This window comes from Lytechinus pictus, chromosome 13 (assembly GCF_037042905.1).
Source record: "Lytechinus pictus isolate F3 Inbred chromosome 13, Lp3.0, whole genome shotgun sequence".
NCBI lineage: Eukaryota > Metazoa > Echinodermata > Echinoidea > Temnopleuroida > Toxopneustidae > Lytechinus > Lytechinus pictus.
Genome location: NC_087257.1, coordinates 11,573,087 through 11,592,964, shown reverse-complemented (window position 1 = coordinate 11,592,964; position 19,878 = coordinate 11,573,087). Strand labels below are relative to the sequence as shown.

General features: G+C 33.9%; 1 protein-coding gene across 1 annotated transcript in view; it reads left to right on the top strand.

Moving 5' to 3' along the window:
• Nucleotides 1-19,878, top strand: part of LOC129273992 (mucin-17-like) — a 154,886-nt gene that overhangs the window by 123,253 nt on the left and 11,755 nt on the right. The window contains exons 92-111 of the mRNA XM_064108928.1: nt 45-254; nt 1,256-1,291; nt 2,196-2,408; nt 3,243-3,452; nt 4,450-4,485; nt 4,781-4,810; nt 5,387-5,599; nt 6,425-6,637; nt 7,869-8,078; nt 9,086-9,121; nt 9,416-9,445; nt 10,021-10,233; nt 11,058-11,270; nt 12,500-12,709; nt 13,717-13,752; nt 14,050-14,079; nt 14,649-14,861; nt 15,676-15,882; nt 17,122-17,331; nt 19,571-19,780. Coding sequence (XP_063964998.1) covers nt 45-254; nt 1,256-1,291; nt 2,196-2,408; nt 3,243-3,452; nt 4,450-4,485; nt 4,781-4,810; nt 5,387-5,599; nt 6,425-6,637; nt 7,869-8,078; nt 9,086-9,121; nt 9,416-9,445; nt 10,021-10,233; nt 11,058-11,270; nt 12,500-12,709; nt 13,717-13,752; nt 14,050-14,079; nt 14,649-14,861; nt 15,676-15,882; nt 17,122-17,331; nt 19,571-19,780 — 2,979 coding nt within the window. The remainder of the gene's footprint in view (nt 1-44; nt 255-1,255; nt 1,292-2,195; nt 2,409-3,242; nt 3,453-4,449; nt 4,486-4,780; nt 4,811-5,386; nt 5,600-6,424; nt 6,638-7,868; nt 8,079-9,085; nt 9,122-9,415; nt 9,446-10,020; nt 10,234-11,057; nt 11,271-12,499; nt 12,710-13,716; nt 13,753-14,049; nt 14,080-14,648; nt 14,862-15,675; nt 15,883-17,121; nt 17,332-19,570; nt 19,781-19,878) is intronic.

Below are 19,878 nucleotides of genomic sequence, written 5' to 3'. Positions count from 1 at the left end.
AATTCTTTTGATTTTTATTGTTTTTTTAAATCATACAAATACAGAGCCTACAACTACTGTCACAACAACAAGCATTGCAACCACTACCACCCCAGCAACCACAACTGTTCCAACCACGACAGTGACAGAGGAAACAACAACTACTGTCACGACAACAGCAAGCACCACAGTTTCTGAAGAGACAACAACTGTTACTACGACCACACCTGAAAGCTCCACCACTCAGACAACTACAACAGTAACAACAACTCCAGGTATTCACCAGGACGTTGCAAACCTTTTCTTCTTTGGAACCACGCATACTTTTTATGTTATACTTTAATAGAGTGAACCTGTCTTTTTTGTCTATGTGTCAGTTTTTTCAACTTTAAAGAGATCTAAGGATTAGTATTGTTTACTAATTTGAATTACACCTTATTTGTATATTAATGTCCTTGTATGTACATTAGTATTTCTATGTGCTGACTCATGTATAATTATATTTTTCTGAAATATTAGCTAGTTAACCTAGAATTGTTAATATCATTTATTGTTTATCATTTATTTTTAATCATTTTGTCGAAAGAATTCTAATTTTAAGGGGGGGTTACGTTATTTTTTTTTTTACAAACCTTAAACTTTAAAATTTGCATGATGGCCATAGCCAATGTAGTGCGACCCCTTGAAAACAAATAGAAAATATAATTTAACTCAAATAAACAATTTATCAGGTATTTCTTATTTCTTATGGCATAAATTCATCAGGCTGTTTATTGCACAAAACCGCTTTGGTGTACAAATCTAGTCAACAATTTCCATAAAAATAAAAAAGCTACCTCAACAACCAAAAAAAAAGATATAAGAAATTCAAGAAGAAATTAGATACATGAGATAATATTGTGATATTGATAATTTTATGTACATTACATACAACAAAGGATTTCTTAACACAAGAAAGAGGAGTTCAGTTTTATATATATATTTATTTATATTTAGTTACAGTCTCAATCTTTGTTCACGCATATATTATTGTAATTCTTATGAAATTTATTTCTATGACAAATGTGAGGAACAGTGGTCAAAAGATGGATATGGGATTTCCGCATAAAGAAACTTTTCTGGCTGTTTGTCAATAGGTGTACTAAAATGAGACTTGATTTAACAAAATTTGTGTCCCTCAAATAACTCAGAATTTAAGATGTGAAACATGTTCACTGAACTCATGTCCTATTCTACAAAAGTAATCAACAGAGAATCATCCATTTCTCTTTGACAGAACTTTCAACAGAACCCATTGATACTGGCGATGGAGGTAGGTTCCCAATTTCTCACCATCTCTTGTAAAGAAAGCGAAATCATTCAGTTGAAATCAAACAAGAGGAGCCAATATAAAATGTAATCTTCCAAACAAGCTTTTTGCACAAGTTTGCAGTCTGCCATTAAAAGACACCATTTGATACTCCTGTATCTTTGCTTCAATTTTTTTCCTCACTTTTTATGTGCTTACAATGTTCTTCTGTTTTTGTCATGTGTTATAAATGTAGCAATACAACCTATGTAAAGTTGAGTCACACATTTTATTTCATTCATTGTTTCCTTATACATGTAGGAACTCCTCCATCAAGAACTAGACCAACTGGTAATTTAAAATGCTCTACTTTGACCTTAAAGTGTTTCCTTTTAAACTAATCTTTCTTATATTTTGATTAAAATTGACTATATTTTTGCCATATCTGAACAATATTAATTTTGTGTTTTCATTGATATTAGGAGATACATGTATGGATGTGTATATGTCATCATAGTTACCACCAAATATTTGATATACAACCATTATTTTTTAGTACTGGAATCTGTAATAGAGAAACGCATTATCAAACCCGATAAAGATATCAGCATGTCCGGCTGTATATCAGAATTTATGTTCAATGACACTTTATTAAGAAGGGAAATAAATGGGCCAAGTATTAATTATACAGAGATGGGCTTTTGGCATGCTAGAGAGTTGAATTAGTGTTATACTATAATAAATAGTTTTGTTATAACTTTTGGATGATCCTATTAAGGACCAACAATTGCCCACAATAGATACTTGGTGTAACGTAAAACTTAATATACACTTCTTTTTACCATGGAAACCTTCACAAGTTACATTATAATTTTTTAATTATTTTTATTATCATCATTGCTGTAAATTGTTGTTTATTAAAATATAGAGCCTACAACTACTGTCACAACAACAAGTGTTACAACCACTACTTTGCCAGCAACCACTACTGCTCCAACCACTACAGTAACAGAGGAAATGACAACTACTGTCACAACGACAGCAAGCACCACAGTTTCTGAAGAGACAACAACTGTTACTACGACCACACCTGAAAGCTCCACTACTCACACAACGACAACAGTAACAACAACGACTCCAGGTATTCACCATGACATTGTAAACATTGGCTTTAGGATGATGACGTATAGGTTACTTGAAAAAAAAAGAATTCTACAACTACATTATACTTCCAATAAAACCACATATTTATACTCTATCAGTGTTTGAAAATTTCCTACAAATTAGCAATGTGTATCAATTCAAATTACTCCTTTACTTTGAATGTCTTTTTTTAAATTATGTCTTTCTATGTTGTTGTATATATACATGACTAGAAGTACCAAATACATATTTATGCAGTGTTAGTAAATTTGGTGAATTCACAATATGTGGCGCGACCTATCTGTTGTAGCTGGCAGGCTGAAATTCAAAAAGCGTCATGGGAAAAAGTTGACATCTGTTGCGTGCTCTATAGTACATGCATAAAATTATGCTATTTACCAGGGTCCAGGTTTTGGGAGAGAAATGGGCAGCAAATTTCTTTGCAAAATTATGACAGTTTTCAGAGAATTCTTCTGCTTTTGCAATATGGTTTTCAGTTTTTGAAGCATTACAGTCACATTACTCTACACTACCACTGTGTGCTGCATGCTCCTGTGTGCGGTGTTGACCCTGACGTTAAAAATGGGCCTGTCCACTGCAACTAATAGATTGTACTTCGTACCGTGAATCCACCGAAGTAACCCAGGATTATTCCCACCATTTATTTTCTTGCTAAAAAGTATTTTGCTGAAAAGTTGTATTTTGAAAAAGATTGGAGATAAAGAAAGGCCAGAGAGTGTCACAATTTGATTACTTTTAATAGCTTAACTTCTATAAATATTTTTGTCACTTATTTTAATTGGAATCATTACTTGAAATTGTCAAAATACAGAGCCTACTACTACTGTCACGATGACCACTGTTGCAACCACTACCACCCCAGCAACTACAACTGCTCCAACTACTACAGTAACCAAGGAAATGACAACTACTGTCACAACAACAGCAAGCACCACTGTTGCTGAAGAGACAACAACTGTTACTACGACCACACCTGAAAGCTCCACTACTCAGACAACTACAACAGTAACAACAACTCCAGGTATTCACCAGGACGTTGCAAACATTTTCTTCTTTGGAACCACGCATACTTTTTATGTTATACTTTAATAGAGTGAACCTGTCTTTTTTGTCTATGTGTCAGTTTTTCAACTTTAAAGAGATCTAATGATTAGTATTGTTTACTAATTTGAATTACATCGTATTTGTATAGTAATATCCTTGTATGTACATTAGTATTTCTATGTGCTGACTCATGTATAATTATATTTTTCTGAAATATTAGCCAGTTAACCTAGAATTGTTAATATCATTTATTGTTTGTCATTTATTTTTAATCATTTTGTCAAAAAATTCTAAATTCAAGGGGGGGGGGGTTACGTTCTTTTTTTGTTACAAACCTTAAACTTTAAAATTTGCATGATGGCCATAGCCAATGTAGTGCGACCCCTTGAAAATAAATAGAAAATATAATTTAACTCAAATAAACAAGTTATAGGGTATTTCTTATTTCTTAAGGCATAAATTCATCAGGCTGTTTATTGCACAAAACCGCTTTGGTGTACAAATTTAGTCAAACATTTCCATTAAAATAAAAAAGCTACCTCAACAACAACAAAAAAAGATATAAGAAATTCAAGAAGAAATTAGATACATGAGATAATATTGTGATATTAATAATTTTATGTACATTACATACAACAAAGGATTTCTTAACACAAGAAAGAGGAGTTCAGTTTTATATATATATGTATATATATATATTTATATATAGTTACAGTCTCATTCTTTATTCATGCATATATTATTGTAATTCTTATGAAATTTATTTCTATGACAAATGTGAGGAACAGTGGTCAAAAGATGGATATGGGATTTCAGCATAAAGAAACTTTTCTGGCTGTTGGCCAATTGGTGTACTGAAATGAGACAAAATTTGTGTCCCTCAAATAACTCAGAATTTAAGATGTGAAACATGTTCACTTAACTCCTATTCAACAAAAGTAATCAACAGAGAATCATCCATTTCTCTTTGACAGAACTTTCAACAGAACCAATCGATACTGGCGATGGAGGTAGGTTCCCAATTTCTCACCATCATCCATTTAAGATAACGATATCATTCAGTTGAAATCAAATAAGAGGAGCCAATATAAAATGTAATCTTCCAAACAAGCTTTTGGCACAAGTTTGCAGTCTGCCATTAAAAGACACCATTTGATACACATGCATCTTTGCTTCAATTTTTTTCCTCACTTTTTATGTGCTTACATTGTTCTGTTTTTGTCATGTGTTATAAATGTAGCAATACAACCTATGTAAAGTTGAGTAACACATTTTATTTCATTCATTGTTTCCTTATACATATAGGAACTCCTCCTTCAAGAACTAGACCAACTGGTAAGTTAAAATGCTCTACTTTGATCTTAAAGTGTTTCATTTTAAACCAATCTTTCTTATATTTGTATTAAAGTTGACTATGTTTTTGCCATATCTGAACAATATTAATTTTGTGTACTCATTGATATTAGGAGATACATGTATGGATGTGTATATGTCATCATAGTTACACCAAATATTTGATATACAACCATTATTTTTTAGTACTGGAATCTGTACTAGAGAAACTTATTATCAAACCCCATAAACATATCAGCATGTCCGGCTGTATATCAGAATTTATGTTCAATGACACTTTATTAAGAAGGGAAATAAATGGTCCAAGTATTAATTATACAGAGATGGGCTTTTGGCATGCTAGAGAGTTGAATTAGTGTTATACTATAATAACTAGTTTTGTTATAATTTTTGGATGAACCTATTAAGGACCAACAATTGCCCACAAAAGATACATGGTGTAACATAAAACTTACTACACACTTCTTCTTTGCCTTGGAAACCTTCACAAGTTAAATTATAATTTTTGAAGTGTTTTTATTATCATCATTGCTGTAAATCGTTTTTATTAAAATATAGAGCCTACAACTACTGTCACAACAACAAGTGTTACAACCACTACCACCCCAGCAACTACAACTGCTCCAACTACTACAGTAACAGAGGAACTGACAACTACTGTCACGACAACAGCAAGCACCACAGTTTCTGAAGAGACAACAACTGTTACTACTACCACACCTGAAAGCTCCACTACTCAGACAATGACAACAGTAACAACAACGACTCCAGGTATTCACCATGACATTGAAAACATTGGCTTTAGGACGATGACGTATAGCTTCCTTAGAAAAAAATTCTTCTACTACCTTATTTCAATAAAGTCACCTATTTATCAGTGTTTGAAAAAGGCCTACCAATAAGCAATGTTTATCAATTCAAATCTTTTCTTTACTTTGAATGTCTTTTTTAAAATAATTTTTTTCAATGTTGTTATATATACATGACTAGAACTACCTAATACATATTTATGCAGTGTTAGTCAATATGATGAATTCACAATATGTGGCGCAACCTATCTGTTGTAGCTGGCAGGCTGAAATTCAAAAAGCCTCATGGGAAAAAGTTGACATCAGGTTGCATGCTCTATAGTACATGCATGAAATTATGCTGTTTACCAGGGTCCAGGATGTGGGAGAGAATGTCAGACAGATTTCTTTGCGAAATTGCGACAGTTTTAAGAGAATTCTTCTGCTTTTGCAATATGGTTTTCAGTTTTTGAAGCATTACAGTCACATTTCTCTACACTACCACTGTGTGCTGCATGATTCTGTGTGCGATGTTGACCCTGAAGTGAGAAATGGGCCTGTCCACTGCAACCAATAGATCGTGCACCGTGTCATGAATCCACCAAATTAACCCAGGATTACTCCTACCATTTATTACATGTACTTTGCTAAAAAGTATTTTGCTGAAAAGTTGTTTTTTTTCAAAAGAAGAGGGGAGATAACCAAGGCCACTGAATGGAACTAGTTGATAACTTTATTACCTTATCTTTCTCGTTATTTTTGTCACTTATTTTGATTGTGATCATTACTTGAAATCATCCAAATACAGAGCCTACAACTACTGTCACAACAACAAGCGTTGCAACGACTACCACCCCAGCAACTACAACTGCTCCAACCACTACAGTGACAGAGGAAACAACAACTACTGTCACGACGACAGCAAGCACCACAGTTTCTGAAGAGACAACAACTGTTACTACGACCACACCTGAAAGCTCCACTACTCAGACAATGACAACAGTAACAACAACAACTCCAGGTATTCACCATGACATTCAAAACATTGTCATAATAGGTATCAATAATAGTTTATTGAAAATAATTCATATATTATATCATACTTCAATTATATAGAACCACCTATATATATATTCTGTCAAATATTTGAGACTCATGGTGTAGCTGTTTGAACTCTCACCTTGCACTCAAAGGGTCGTGTGTTTGAATCTCACCGTGGACTAGCATCCTTTAACAAGGCGTCAATCCACTCTCTACACATGGGTTAAATGGGCACCTGGTTGAATGCGAGAGCCTATCTAGCAATTGAGTCTTGGAACTCTTATTACAGCACTCCCCAGGGAGTGGAGAATGTGAATAAATTGTGTGTGGGCATGCCAGGATCCGATGACTGGGTTGTTAATAATTGCACCGTAAAGTGCTTAGAAACAAACTGTAAGAAGTGCTATATGAATGTGGTCAACCACCTCAAAACTACCAATGCGTTGCTAGGAAGGTTTTCTGTTAATAGCCAAAATAGTAAATTGGTATTCAAAAAGCCCAAATTCAAAACTGAGCTTTGTTGATAGAGTACTTCTTCATCTTTATACTGTAAAAAAGTTGTGAAATTGAATAGAAAACAAGATAAAGTTGTTCTTTGACACAAGTTTTAGCAGACTGCTTGGAATTTTCAGTGAAGTTTCACAGTGTCCTAATATCATGCTTAAGTGAAAACAAACTGCAAATTTTTTCTCTGTATTTTCTAAAGCTCACGCATTGTTTTCTCTGCATTCAATCAATTATTTGAGCGAGTTATTGTTGATGAAGTTTGACAAATCATATATCATTTTAAAGCTTAGGATGTGCCTGATCAAACCTTAATAAAAATCTCCAAATTTATTTTTTGCAACTTATTGTTGGTTTGGGGGTGACTTGTCACAAATGTAACTATTATTATTATTATATTTGTCATCTTTGTCTATTAATTTTAATGACACCTTTTATTTTGATTTTCATTTCTACACTTTTTAGTCATTCTTGCCTTGAAAGATCAATGATTTCATGCAGATTTTAGTCAATTAACCTAGGATTATTCCTTCCATATATTACGCTGCTAAAAACTATTTTGCTGAAAAGTTGTATCTTGAAAAAGATGAGAGATAACCAAAGGCCAGAGAGTGGCACAAGTTGATTACTTTTAATAGCTTAACTTTTATAAATATTTTTGTCACTTATTTTAATTGGGATCATTACTTGAAATTGTCAAAATACAGAGCCTTCAACTACTGTCACAACGACCACTGTTGCAACCACTACCACCCCAGCAACTACAACTGCTCCAACTACTACAGTAACCGAGGAAATGACAACTACTGTCACAACAACTGCAAGCACCACAGTTGCTGAAGAGACAACAACTGTAACCACGACAACACCTGAAAGCTCCACTACTCAGACAACTACAACAGTAACAACAACTCCAGGTATTCACCAAGACATTCCAAACAGTTTCCTCTGGGTACCAGTCATACTTTTTAGGTTAAACTTAGATAGAGTGAAGTTTTCTTTTTGTCTATGTGTCAGCTTTTTCAACTTTGAATAGATCTAATGATTAGTACTGTTTTTTAATTTGAATTACACCTTATTTGTATATTAATATCCTTGTATGTACATTAGTATTTCTATGTGCTGACTTATGTATAATTATATTTTTCTAAAATATTAGCCAGTTAACCTAGAATTGTTAATATCATTCATTGTTTATCATTTGTTTTTAATCATTTTTGTCGAAAGAATTCTAATTTGAAGTGGGGTTACGTTTTTTTTTTTGTTACAAACCTTAAACTTTAAAATTTGCATGATGACCATAGCCAATGTAGTGCGACCCCTTGAAAATAAATAGAAAATATAATTTAACTAAACAAGATATCAGGTATTTCTTATTTCTCAAGGCATAAATTCATCACGCTGTTTATTGCTCAAAACCGCTTTGGTGTACAAATCTAATCAACAATATCCATAAAAAAATAAAAAACTACCTCAACAACCAAAAAAAAAGGATATAAGAAATTGAAGAAGAAATTACTTACATGAGATAATATTGTGATAATTGATAATTTTATGTACATTACATACAACAAAGGATTTCTTAACACAAGAAAGAAGAGTTCAGTTTTATATATATATGTACATGTATATTTTAATATATCGTTACAGTCTCATTCTTTGTTCACGCATATATTATTGTAATTCTTATGAAATTTATTTCTATGACAAATGTGAGGAACAGTGGTCAAAAGATGGATATGGGATTTCAGCATAAAGATACTTCTCTGGCTGTTGGTCAATTGGTGTAGTGAAAAGAGACTTGATTTAACAAATTTGCGTCCCACCATACAAAATAACTCAGAATTTAGGATGTGAAACATGTTCACTTAACTCCTATTCAACAAAAGTAATCAACAGAGAATCATCCATTTCTCTTTGACAGAACTTTCAACAGAACCAATCGATACTGGCGATGGAGGTAGGTTCCCAATTTCTCACCATCATCCATTTAAGATAACGATATCATTCAGTTGAAATCAAACAAGAGGAGCCAATATAAAATGTAATCTTCCAAACAAGCTTTTGGCACAAGTTTGCAGTCTGCCATTAAAAGACACCATTTGATACACATGCATCTTTGCTTCAATTTTTTCCTCACTTTTTATGTGCTTACATTGTTCTGTTTTTGTCATGTGTTATAAATGTAGCAATACAACCTATGTAAAGTTAAGTAACACATTTTATTTCATTCATTGTTTCTTTATACATGTAGGAACTCCTCCATCAAGAACTAGACCAACTGGTAAGTTAAAATGCTCTACTTTGATCTTAAAGTGTTTCATTTTAAACAAATCTTTCTTATATTTGTATTAAAATTGACTATGTTTTTGCCATATCTGAACAATATTAATTTTGTGTTTTCATTGATATTAGGAGATACATGTATGGATGTGTATATGTCATCATAGTTACACCAAATATTTGATATACAACCATTATTTTTGAGTACTGGAATCTGTACTAGAGAAACTTATTATCAAACCCCATAAACATATCAGCATGTCCGGCTGTATATCAGAATTTATGTTCAATGACACTTTATTAAGAAGGGAAATAAATGGTCAAGTATTAATTATACAGAGATGGGCTTTTGGCATGCTAGAGAGTTGAATTATTGCTATACTATAATAACTAGTTTTGTTATAATTTTTGGATGATCCTATTAAGGACCAACAATTGCCCACTAAAGATACATGGTGTAACATAAAACCTACTACACACTTCTTCTTTGCCTTGGAAACCTTCACAAGTTAAATTATAATTTTTCAAGTGTTTTTATTATTATCATTACTGTAAATCGTTTTTATTAAAATATAGAGCCTACAACTACTGTCACAACAACAAGTGTTACAACCACTACCACCCCAGCAACCACAACTGCTCCAACCACTACAGTGACAGAGGAAACAACAACTACTGTCACGACAACAGCAAGCACCACCGTTGCTGAAGAGACAACAACTGTTACTACTACCACACCTGAAAGCTCCACTACTCAGACAACTACAACAGTAACAACAACGACTCCAGGTATTCACCATGATATTGAAAACATTGGCTTTAGGACGATGACGTATAGCTTCCTTAGAAAAAAAATTCTTCTACTACCTTATTTCAATAAAGTCACCTATTTATCAGTGTTTGAAAAAGGCCTATCAATAAGCAATGTTTATCAATTAAAATCTTTTCTTTACTTTACTTTGAATGTCTTTTTTTAAATAATTTTTTTCAATGTGTTATATATACATGACTAGAAGTACCAAATACATATTTATGCAGTGTTAGTCAATATGATGAATTCACAATATGTGGCGCGACCTATCTGTTGTAGCTGGCAGGCTGAAATTCAAAAAGCCTCATGGGAAAAAGTTGACAACCATTGCATGCTGTATAGTACATGCATGAAATTATGCTATTTACCAGGGTCCAGGATGTGGGAGAGAATGTCAGACAGATTTCTTTGCGAAATTATGACAGTTTTCAGAGAATTCTTCTGCTTTTGCAATATGGTTTTCAGTTTTTGAAGCATTACAGTCACATTTCTCTACACTACCACTGTGTGCTGCATGCTCCTGTGTGCGATGTTGACCCTGACGTTAGAAATGGGCCTGTCCACTGCAACCAATAGATCGTGCACCCTATCACGAATCCACCGAAATAACCCAGGATTATTCCTTCCATATATTACTTTTCTAAAAACTATTTTGCTGAAAAGTTGTTTTTTTTTCAAAAGAAGAGGGGAGATAACCAAGGCCACTGAATGGAACTAGTTGATAACTTTATTACCTTATCTTTCTCGTTATTTTTGTCACTTATTTTAATTGTGATCATTGCTTGAAATCATCCAAATACAGAGCCTACAACTACTGTCACAACAACAAGCATTGCAACGACTACCACCCCAGCAACTACAACTGCTCCAACCACTACAGTGACAGAGGAAACAACAACTACTGTCACAACGACAGCAAGCACCACAGTTTCTGAAGAGACAACAACTGTTACTACGACCACACCTGAAAGCTCCACTACTCAGACAATGACAACAGTAACAACAACAACTCCAGGTATTCACCATGATATTGAAAACATTGTCATAATAGGTATCAATAATAGTTTATTGAAAATAATTCAGATATTATATCATACTTCGATTATATAGAACCACCTATATATATATTCTGTCAAATATTTGAGACTTATGGTGTAGCTGTTAAAACTCTCACCTTGCACTCAAAGGGTCGTGTGTTTGAATCTCACCGTGGACTAGCGTCCTTTTACAAGGCGTCAATCCACTCTCTACACATGGGTTAAATGGGCACCTGGTTGAATGCGAGAGCCTATCTAGCAATTGAGTCTTGGAACTCTTATTACAGCACTCCCCAGGGAGTGGAGAATGTGAATAAATTGTGTGTGGGCATGCCAGGATCCGATGACTGGGTTGTTAATAATTGCACCGTAAAGTGCTTAGAAACAAACTGTAAGAAGTCCTATATGAATGTGGTCAACCACCTCAAAACTACCAATGCGTTGCTAGGAAGGTTTTCTGTTAATAGCCAAAATAGTAAATTGGTATTCAAAAAGCCCAAATTCAAAACAGAGCTTTTCTGATAAAGTACTTCTTCATCTTTATACTGTAAAAAAGTTGTGGAATTGAATAGAAAACAAGATAAAGTTGTTCTTTGACACAAGTTTTAGCAGACTGCTTGGAATTTTCAGTGAAGTTTCAGTGTCCTAATATCATGCTTAAGTGAAAACAAACTTGCAAATTTTTTCTCTGTATTTTCTAAAGCTCACGCATTGTTTTCTCTGCATTCAATCAATTATTTGAGCGAGTTATTGTTGATGAAGTTTGACAAATCATATATCATTTTAAAGCTTAGGATGTGCCTGATCAAACCTTAATAAAAATCTCCAAATTTATTTTTGGCAACTTATTGTTGGTTTTGGGGTGACTTGTCACAAATGTAACTATTATTATTATTATATTTGTCATCTTTGTCTATTAATTTTAATGACACCTTTTATTTTGATTTTCATTTCTACACTTTTTAGTCATTCTTGACTTGAAAGATCAATGATTTCATGCAGATTTTAGTCAATTAACCTAGGATTATTCCTTCCATAAATTACGCTGCTAAAAACTAATTTGCTGAAAAGTTGTATCTTGAAAAAGATGGGAGATAACCAAAGGCCACAGAGTGGTACAAGTTGATTACTTTTAAAAGTGAACTGTTATCATTATTTTTGTCATTTATTTTGATTGGGATCATTACTTGAAATCATCAAAATACAGAGCCTACAACTACTGTCACAACGACAACTGTTGCAACCACTACCACCCCAGCAACTACAACTGCTCCAACTACTACAGTAACCGAGGAAATGACAACTACTGTCACAACAACTGCAAGCACCACAGTTGCTGAAGAGACAACAACTGTAACCACGACAACACCTGAAAGCTCCACTACTCAGACAACTACAACAGTAACAACAACTCCAGGTATTCACCAAGACATTCCAAACATTTTTCCTCTGGGAACCAGTCATACTTTTTAGGTTAAACTTAGATAGAGTGAAGTTTTCTTTTTGTCTATGTGTCAGCTTTTTCAACTTTGAATAGATCTAATGATTAGTACTGTTTTTTAATTTGAATTACACCTTATTTGTATATGAATATCCTTGTATGTACATTTCTATGTGCTGACTTATGTATAATTATATTTTTCTAAAATATTAGCCAGTTAACCTAGAATTGTTAATATCATTCATTGTATATCATTTGTTTTTAATCATTTTGTCGAAAGAATTCTAATTTGAAGTGGGGTTACGTTCTTTTTTTTTGTTACAAACCTTAAACTTTAAAATTTGCATGATGACCATAGCCAATGTAGTGCGACCCCTTGAAAATAAATAGAAAATATAATTTAACTAAACAAGTTATCAGGTATTTCTTATTTCTCAAGGCATAAATTCATCAGGCTGTTTATTGCTCAAAACCGCTTTGGTGTACAAATCTAATCAACAATATCCATAGAAAAATAAAAAACTACCTCAACAACCAAAAAAAAAGATATAAGAAATTGAAGAAGAAATTAGTTACATGAGATAACATTGTGATAATTGATAATTTTATGTACATTACATACAACAAAGGATTTCTTAACACAGGAAAGAAGAGTTCAGTTTTATATATATATATATATGTACATGTATATATTTATATATTGTTACAGTCTCATTCTTTGTTCACGCATATATTATTGTAATTCTTATGAAATTTATTTCTATGACAAATGTGAGGAACAGTGGTCAAAAGATGGATATGGGATTTCAGCATAAAGATACTTCTCTGGCTGTTGGTCAATTGGTGTACTGAAAAGAGACTTGATTTAACAAATTTGCATCCTGCCATACAAAATAACTCAGAATTTAGGATGTGAAACATGTTCACTTAACTCCTATTCAACAAAAGTAATCAACAGAGAATCATCCATTTCTCTTTGACAGAACTTTCAACAGAACCAATCGATACTGGCGATGGAGGTAGGTTCCCAATTTCTCACCATCATCCATTTAAGATAACGATATCATTTAGTTGAAATCAAACAACAGGAGAGCCAATATAAAATGTAATCTTCCAAACAAGCTTTTGGCACAAGTTTGCAGTCTGCCATTAAAAGACACCATTTGATACACATGCATCTTTGCTTCAATTTTTTTCCTCACTTTTTATGTGCTTACATTGTTCTGTTTTTGTCATGTGTTATAAATGTAGCAATACAACCTATGTAAAGTTGAGTAACACATTTTATTTCATTCATTGTTTCCTTATACATGTAGGAACTCCTCCATCAAGAACTAGACCAACTGGTAATTCAAAATGCTCTACTTTGATCTTAAAGTGTTTCCTTTAAATTAATCTTTCTTATATTTGGATTAAAATTTTTTTGCCATATCTGAACAATATTAATTTTGTGTTTTCATTGATATTAGGAGATACATGTATGGATGTGTATATGTCATAATAGTTAACACCAAATATTTGATAGACAACCATTATTTTTTAGTACTGGAATCTGTAATAGAGAAATGCATTATCAAACCCCATAAAGATATCAGCATGTCCGGCTGTATATCAGAATTTATGTTCAATGGCACTCTATTAAGAAGGGAAATAAATGGTCCAAGTATTAATTATACAGAGATGGGCTTTTGGCATGCTAGAGAGTTGAATTAGTGTTATACTATAATAACTAGTTTTGTTATAATTTTTGGTTGAACCTATTAAGGACCAACAATTGCCCACAAAAGATACATGGTGTAACGTAAAACTTAATATACACTTCTTTTTGCCATGGAAACCTTCACAAGTTACATTATAATTTTTTTATTATTTTTATTATCACCATTGCTGTAAATTGTTTTTTATTAAAATATAGAGCCTACAACTACTGTCACAACAACAAGTGTTACAACCACTACCACCCCAGCAACCACAACTGCTCCAACCACTACAGTAACCGAGGAAATGACAACTACTGTCACGACAACCGCAAGCACCACAGTTTCTGAAGAGACAACAACTGTTACTACTACCACACCTGAAAGCTCCACTACTCAGACAATGACAACAGTAACAACAACGACTCCAGGTATTCACCATGACATTGAAAACATTGGCTTTAGGACGATGACGTATAGCTTCCTTAGAAAAAAAATTCTTCTACTACCTTATTTCAATAAAGTCACCTATTTATCAGTGTTTGAAAAAGGCCTACCAATAAGCAATGTTTATCAATTAAAATCTTTTCTTTACTTAGAATGTCTTTTTTTTAATAATTTTTTTCAATGTTGTTATATATACATGACTAGAAATACCTAATACATATTTATGCAGTGTTAGTCAATATGATGAATTCACAATATGTGGCGACCTATCTGTTGTAGCTGGCAGGCTAAAATTCAAAAAGCCTCATGGGAAAAAGTTGACAACCGTTGCATGCTCTATAGTACATGCATGAAATAATGCTGTTTACCAGGGTCCAGGATGTGGGAGAGAATGTCAGACAGATTTCTTTGCGAAATTATGACAGTTTTCAGAGAATTCTTCTGCTTTTGCAATATGGTTTTCAGTTTTTGAAGCATTACAGTCACATTACTCTACACTACCACTGTGTGCTGCATGCTCCTGTGTGCGGTGTTGACCCTGACGTTAGAAATGGGCCTGTCCACTGCAACTGATAGATCGTGCTCCGTACCGTGAATCCACCGAAGTAACCCAGGATTATTCCACCATTTATTTTTTTGCTAAAAAGTATTTTGCTGAAAAGTTGTATTTTGAAAAAGATTGGAGATAAAGAAAGACCAGAGAGAAGCACAAATTGATTACTTTTAATAGCTTAACTTCTATAAATATTTGTGTCACTTATTTTAATTGGGATCATTACTTGAAATCATAAAAAACAGAGCCTACAACTACTGTCACAACAACAAGCATTGCAACCACTACCACCCCAGCAACCACAACTGCTCCAACCACTACAGTGACAGAGGAAACAACAACTACTGTCACGACAACAGCAAGCACCACAGTTTCTGAAGAGACAACAACTGTTACTACGACCACACCTGAAAGCTCCACTACTCAGACAACAGTAACAACAACAACTCCAGGTATTCACCATGACATTGAAAACATTGTCATAATAGGTATCAATAATAGTTTTTTGAAAATAATATTATATCATACTTCAATTGAATAGAACCACCTATTTTTATTCTGTCAATATTTGAGGCTCATGGTGTAGCTGTTTGAACTCTCGTCTTGCACACAGAGGGTTGTGTGTTTGAATTCAACCGCAGTCCAGCGTCCTTTGGCACTTCATCAATCCACGCTTTGCCACTCTCTACACAGGTGTAAATGGGCACCTGGTTGAATATGAGAGCCTTTCTAGCAATTGAGTCTTTCAACTCTTGTCAGATTGTTCCCCTGGGAGTGGAGAATGTGCATACATTGTGTGTGGGCATGCCAGGATCCAATGACCGCAGTAATAATAATTGCACTGTAAAGTGCTTAGAAACAAACTGTAAGAAGTGCTATATGAATGTGGCCAACCACCTCAGAACTACCAATAATTCGCCAAGGAGGTTTTCTATTAATATCCAGAAAAGTAAAATCGTTTCGAAAAAGCCAAAATTCAAATCATAGCTTGCCTTAAATAGTATTTCTTCATCTTTATACTGTAAAAGTCTTGAGTTGTAAATTTCAACACTAAGCAAGATACAGGAGTTTCTTTGACACAAGTTTTTTGCAGACTGCTTGGTAGTTTCATTGAAATTTCACAGTGTGCTAGTATCATGCTTGAGTGAACACAAACTGCAAATGTTGATTTCTCTGTATTTTTTGAAGCTCTTGCATTGTTTTCTCTGCATTCAATCAAGTATTTGAGTGAGTTATTGTTGATCAAGTTTATCAAATCATATATCATTTTAAAGCTTCGGATGTGCTTGTTCAAACCTTCTGAAAACCTCCAAATTCATTTTTGGCAACTTATTGTTCGTTTTAGGGTGGCTTGTCACAAATGTAACTATTATTATTATTATATTTGTCATCTTTGTCTATTAATTTTAATGACACCTTTTATTTTGATTTTCATTTCTACACTTGTTAGTCATTCTTGCCTTGAAAGATCAATGATTTCATGCATATTTTAGTCAATTAACCTAGGTATACTCCTTCCATATATTACGCTGCTAAAAACTATTTTGCTGAAAAATTGTATCTTGAAAAAGATGAGAGATAACCAAAGGCCACAGAGTGGTACAAGTTGATTACTTTTAAAAGTGAACTGTTATCATTATTTTTGTCATTTATTTTAATTGGGATCATTACTTGAAATCATCAAAATACAGAGCCTACAGCTACTGTCACAACGACAACTGTTGCAACCACTACCACCCCAGCAACTACAACTGCTCCAACCACTACAGTGACAGAGGAAACAACAACTACTGTCACGACGACAGCAAGCACCACAGTTTCTGAAGAGACAACAACCGTTACTACGACCACACCTGAAAGCTCCACTACTCAGACAACTACAACGGTGACAACAACTCCAGGTATATTCACATGGATTTTTTTTTAAGGGGGGGGGATGGGCAAGATTCTCTGTAATAAACTTTACTACATGTACATTATGCTTCAGGAGAGTCAGCTGTTTGTATTTTATCAATGTTATATCTTTGTCAATTTTTGGAAAGGCCTATCAGTTCGCTTTTTTTCAAGTTCAATTCAATTAAATTCAATTTATTTAACCAAAACATTATGAATACAATAACATGATACACATACATAAAATACAATATTTACATTGGTACAATATATAAAATGATGCTTGGCAAGAAGCAGCCAGAAAGGAAAAGACCCTTATAAATGGCCAACCTTACAATATATCATGAAATGTTGTACCTTATACAATGTAACACAGTTGAAATACAAAACAAAACAAATGAGGCGGGGGCAAGAGTTAAATGAAACAAATTCAAGTGAATCTCACATTAATTGTAATTAATGTCCTTTTCATGAGTACATTTAGTTTGGTAGATTCACTATATGGTGCACCATCTATCGGTTGCAGCAAACAGGCCAATTTTCTAACTTCAGGGCCGACATTGCGCGCAAGCAGCAAACAGTGGTCACGACTGTGATGCTTCAAAAATGAAAATTATGTGGCAAGAATTCATCAAAAACGGTTTAATTTTACGAAGAAATATGCAGGCAAATTTATCTCCCTTTCCTGGACCCGATAAACAGCATATCCGGTCGAGCCGCGTCGGCCAGCTCTGAAAAGTTGCATGCATGTATTCACTTTGGTGCTAGCGCATGCAACAGATGTTGACTTTAAACACAAGGCATTGCGAATTTCCGCCTGTCTGCTGCAACCGATAGATAATGCACCGTATTGTGAATCCACTGAAATACTATCTGCTTACTCATGTGTGAACTACAGTTGGTAGTTAATGTGCATGGATTTTCACTCCGAGCATGTATTCTCTTTGTCAAACCAAATTTGGTGAAAAGCTGTATTTCTTAAAAGAGGGGAGAATGTTTTTTTTTTTTGTTTACAATGCTATTCTTTGTAATCTATTACACAGACTGCATGTTGATAATGGGGTATATAATCTTGCCCACCTAGTTCCACCAAAGGCAAGAAAATTATATAAAAATGAACCAGTGGTTTGAATATTCAAATTATACAATTGTGGGTCGTGTGGTCCAGTGGTTAGAGCATTGGACTCATAATCGCAAGGTTGTGAATTCGAATCCTGACTCTGCCATTATCTCCACTTTGATAAAAAAGGCCCAAGAGTATATATCTGTCGTCTGTAAAGTCAGCCACCATGACTGATTAACTGTTTCCAAGGTAATTGGGTCAATACGGCATCAAGTGACCGTAGCTGTGAGGATCGCATTTGTTATATTCTAGGTTTTGCTGCCACCTCAGTGAATATAACTGCGTTGTATTGTAAGCTGCGACGTTATATTCACTAAGGTTACATCACTCGCTGCTTACAAGTTGTGTAATCAGGTAGTTTATTTGAATATTTTCCCTCAGCGCTGCATGCTTCGGGCAAGATATAATCCCTTGGGGGAAAATATAACTCTGTAGGGGGAAATGAAATGTGGCTCTAGGTAGGCAATATCTGTATAATATACCAGCTTGGCGTTTACCAGCAAAGCGTAATACACCTAATAATTGAAGGATAAGGTAAATGGAGGTTATGATTACTGGTACATGGGGTAAGAATGAATATTTGGAAGTAAAACAATACTTTTAGAACACAAACTAAGGTTGGGTGTTTGTTGAAAGTTTGTATATTAACGCAAACTATTTGATAGATGTGAATGTTGGACATTTGAGTCTCCATATTCTGAATTAAAAACGTATTTACCTCATTATTTTTAAAAATGTCTCAGTATTGTAAGTTTCATAAAACTAAAACATGTTTTGCTTTAATAGCAACAACAAATAGAAATCATCATAATTGATATTAGGCAGCATTGATATGTATAAGTCATCACATTTAGAACCAATGGTTTGATGTGAAAGCATTGTATTTGTGTATGTAAATTTTTACTAGAGAAACATGCTGTCAAACCCCATACAAATACGACAATGTGGGCCGTATACCAATATGTATAGGGTTGTTATCTTTATTGAAAAATGTCCAATGTTTCCATTGAAGAGAGAATAAATACATGAGCTAAAATCAAATTGGATTTAGAGTTATACTATTATGAATTACATTATTATGATGATATTGTATCAATATTTGGAATCAATACATCAAAATACAGAGCCAACAACTACTGTAACTACAACAAGTGTGGCAACAACTACCACCCCAGCGACCACAACTGCTCCAACTACTACAGTAACAGAGGAAATGACAACTACTCTCACAACAACAGCAAGCACCACAGTTGTGGAAGAGACAACAACTGTTATTATGACCACACCTGAAGGCACTACAACTCAGACAACTACAACAGTCACGACTACTCCAGGTATTCACCTTGGTATTGTTAACATTGCCTCTTTGAGTATCAATAATAAGTTTCTTTCAAGTGTAATTTTACTACATTATATTTTAATAAACTTAGCT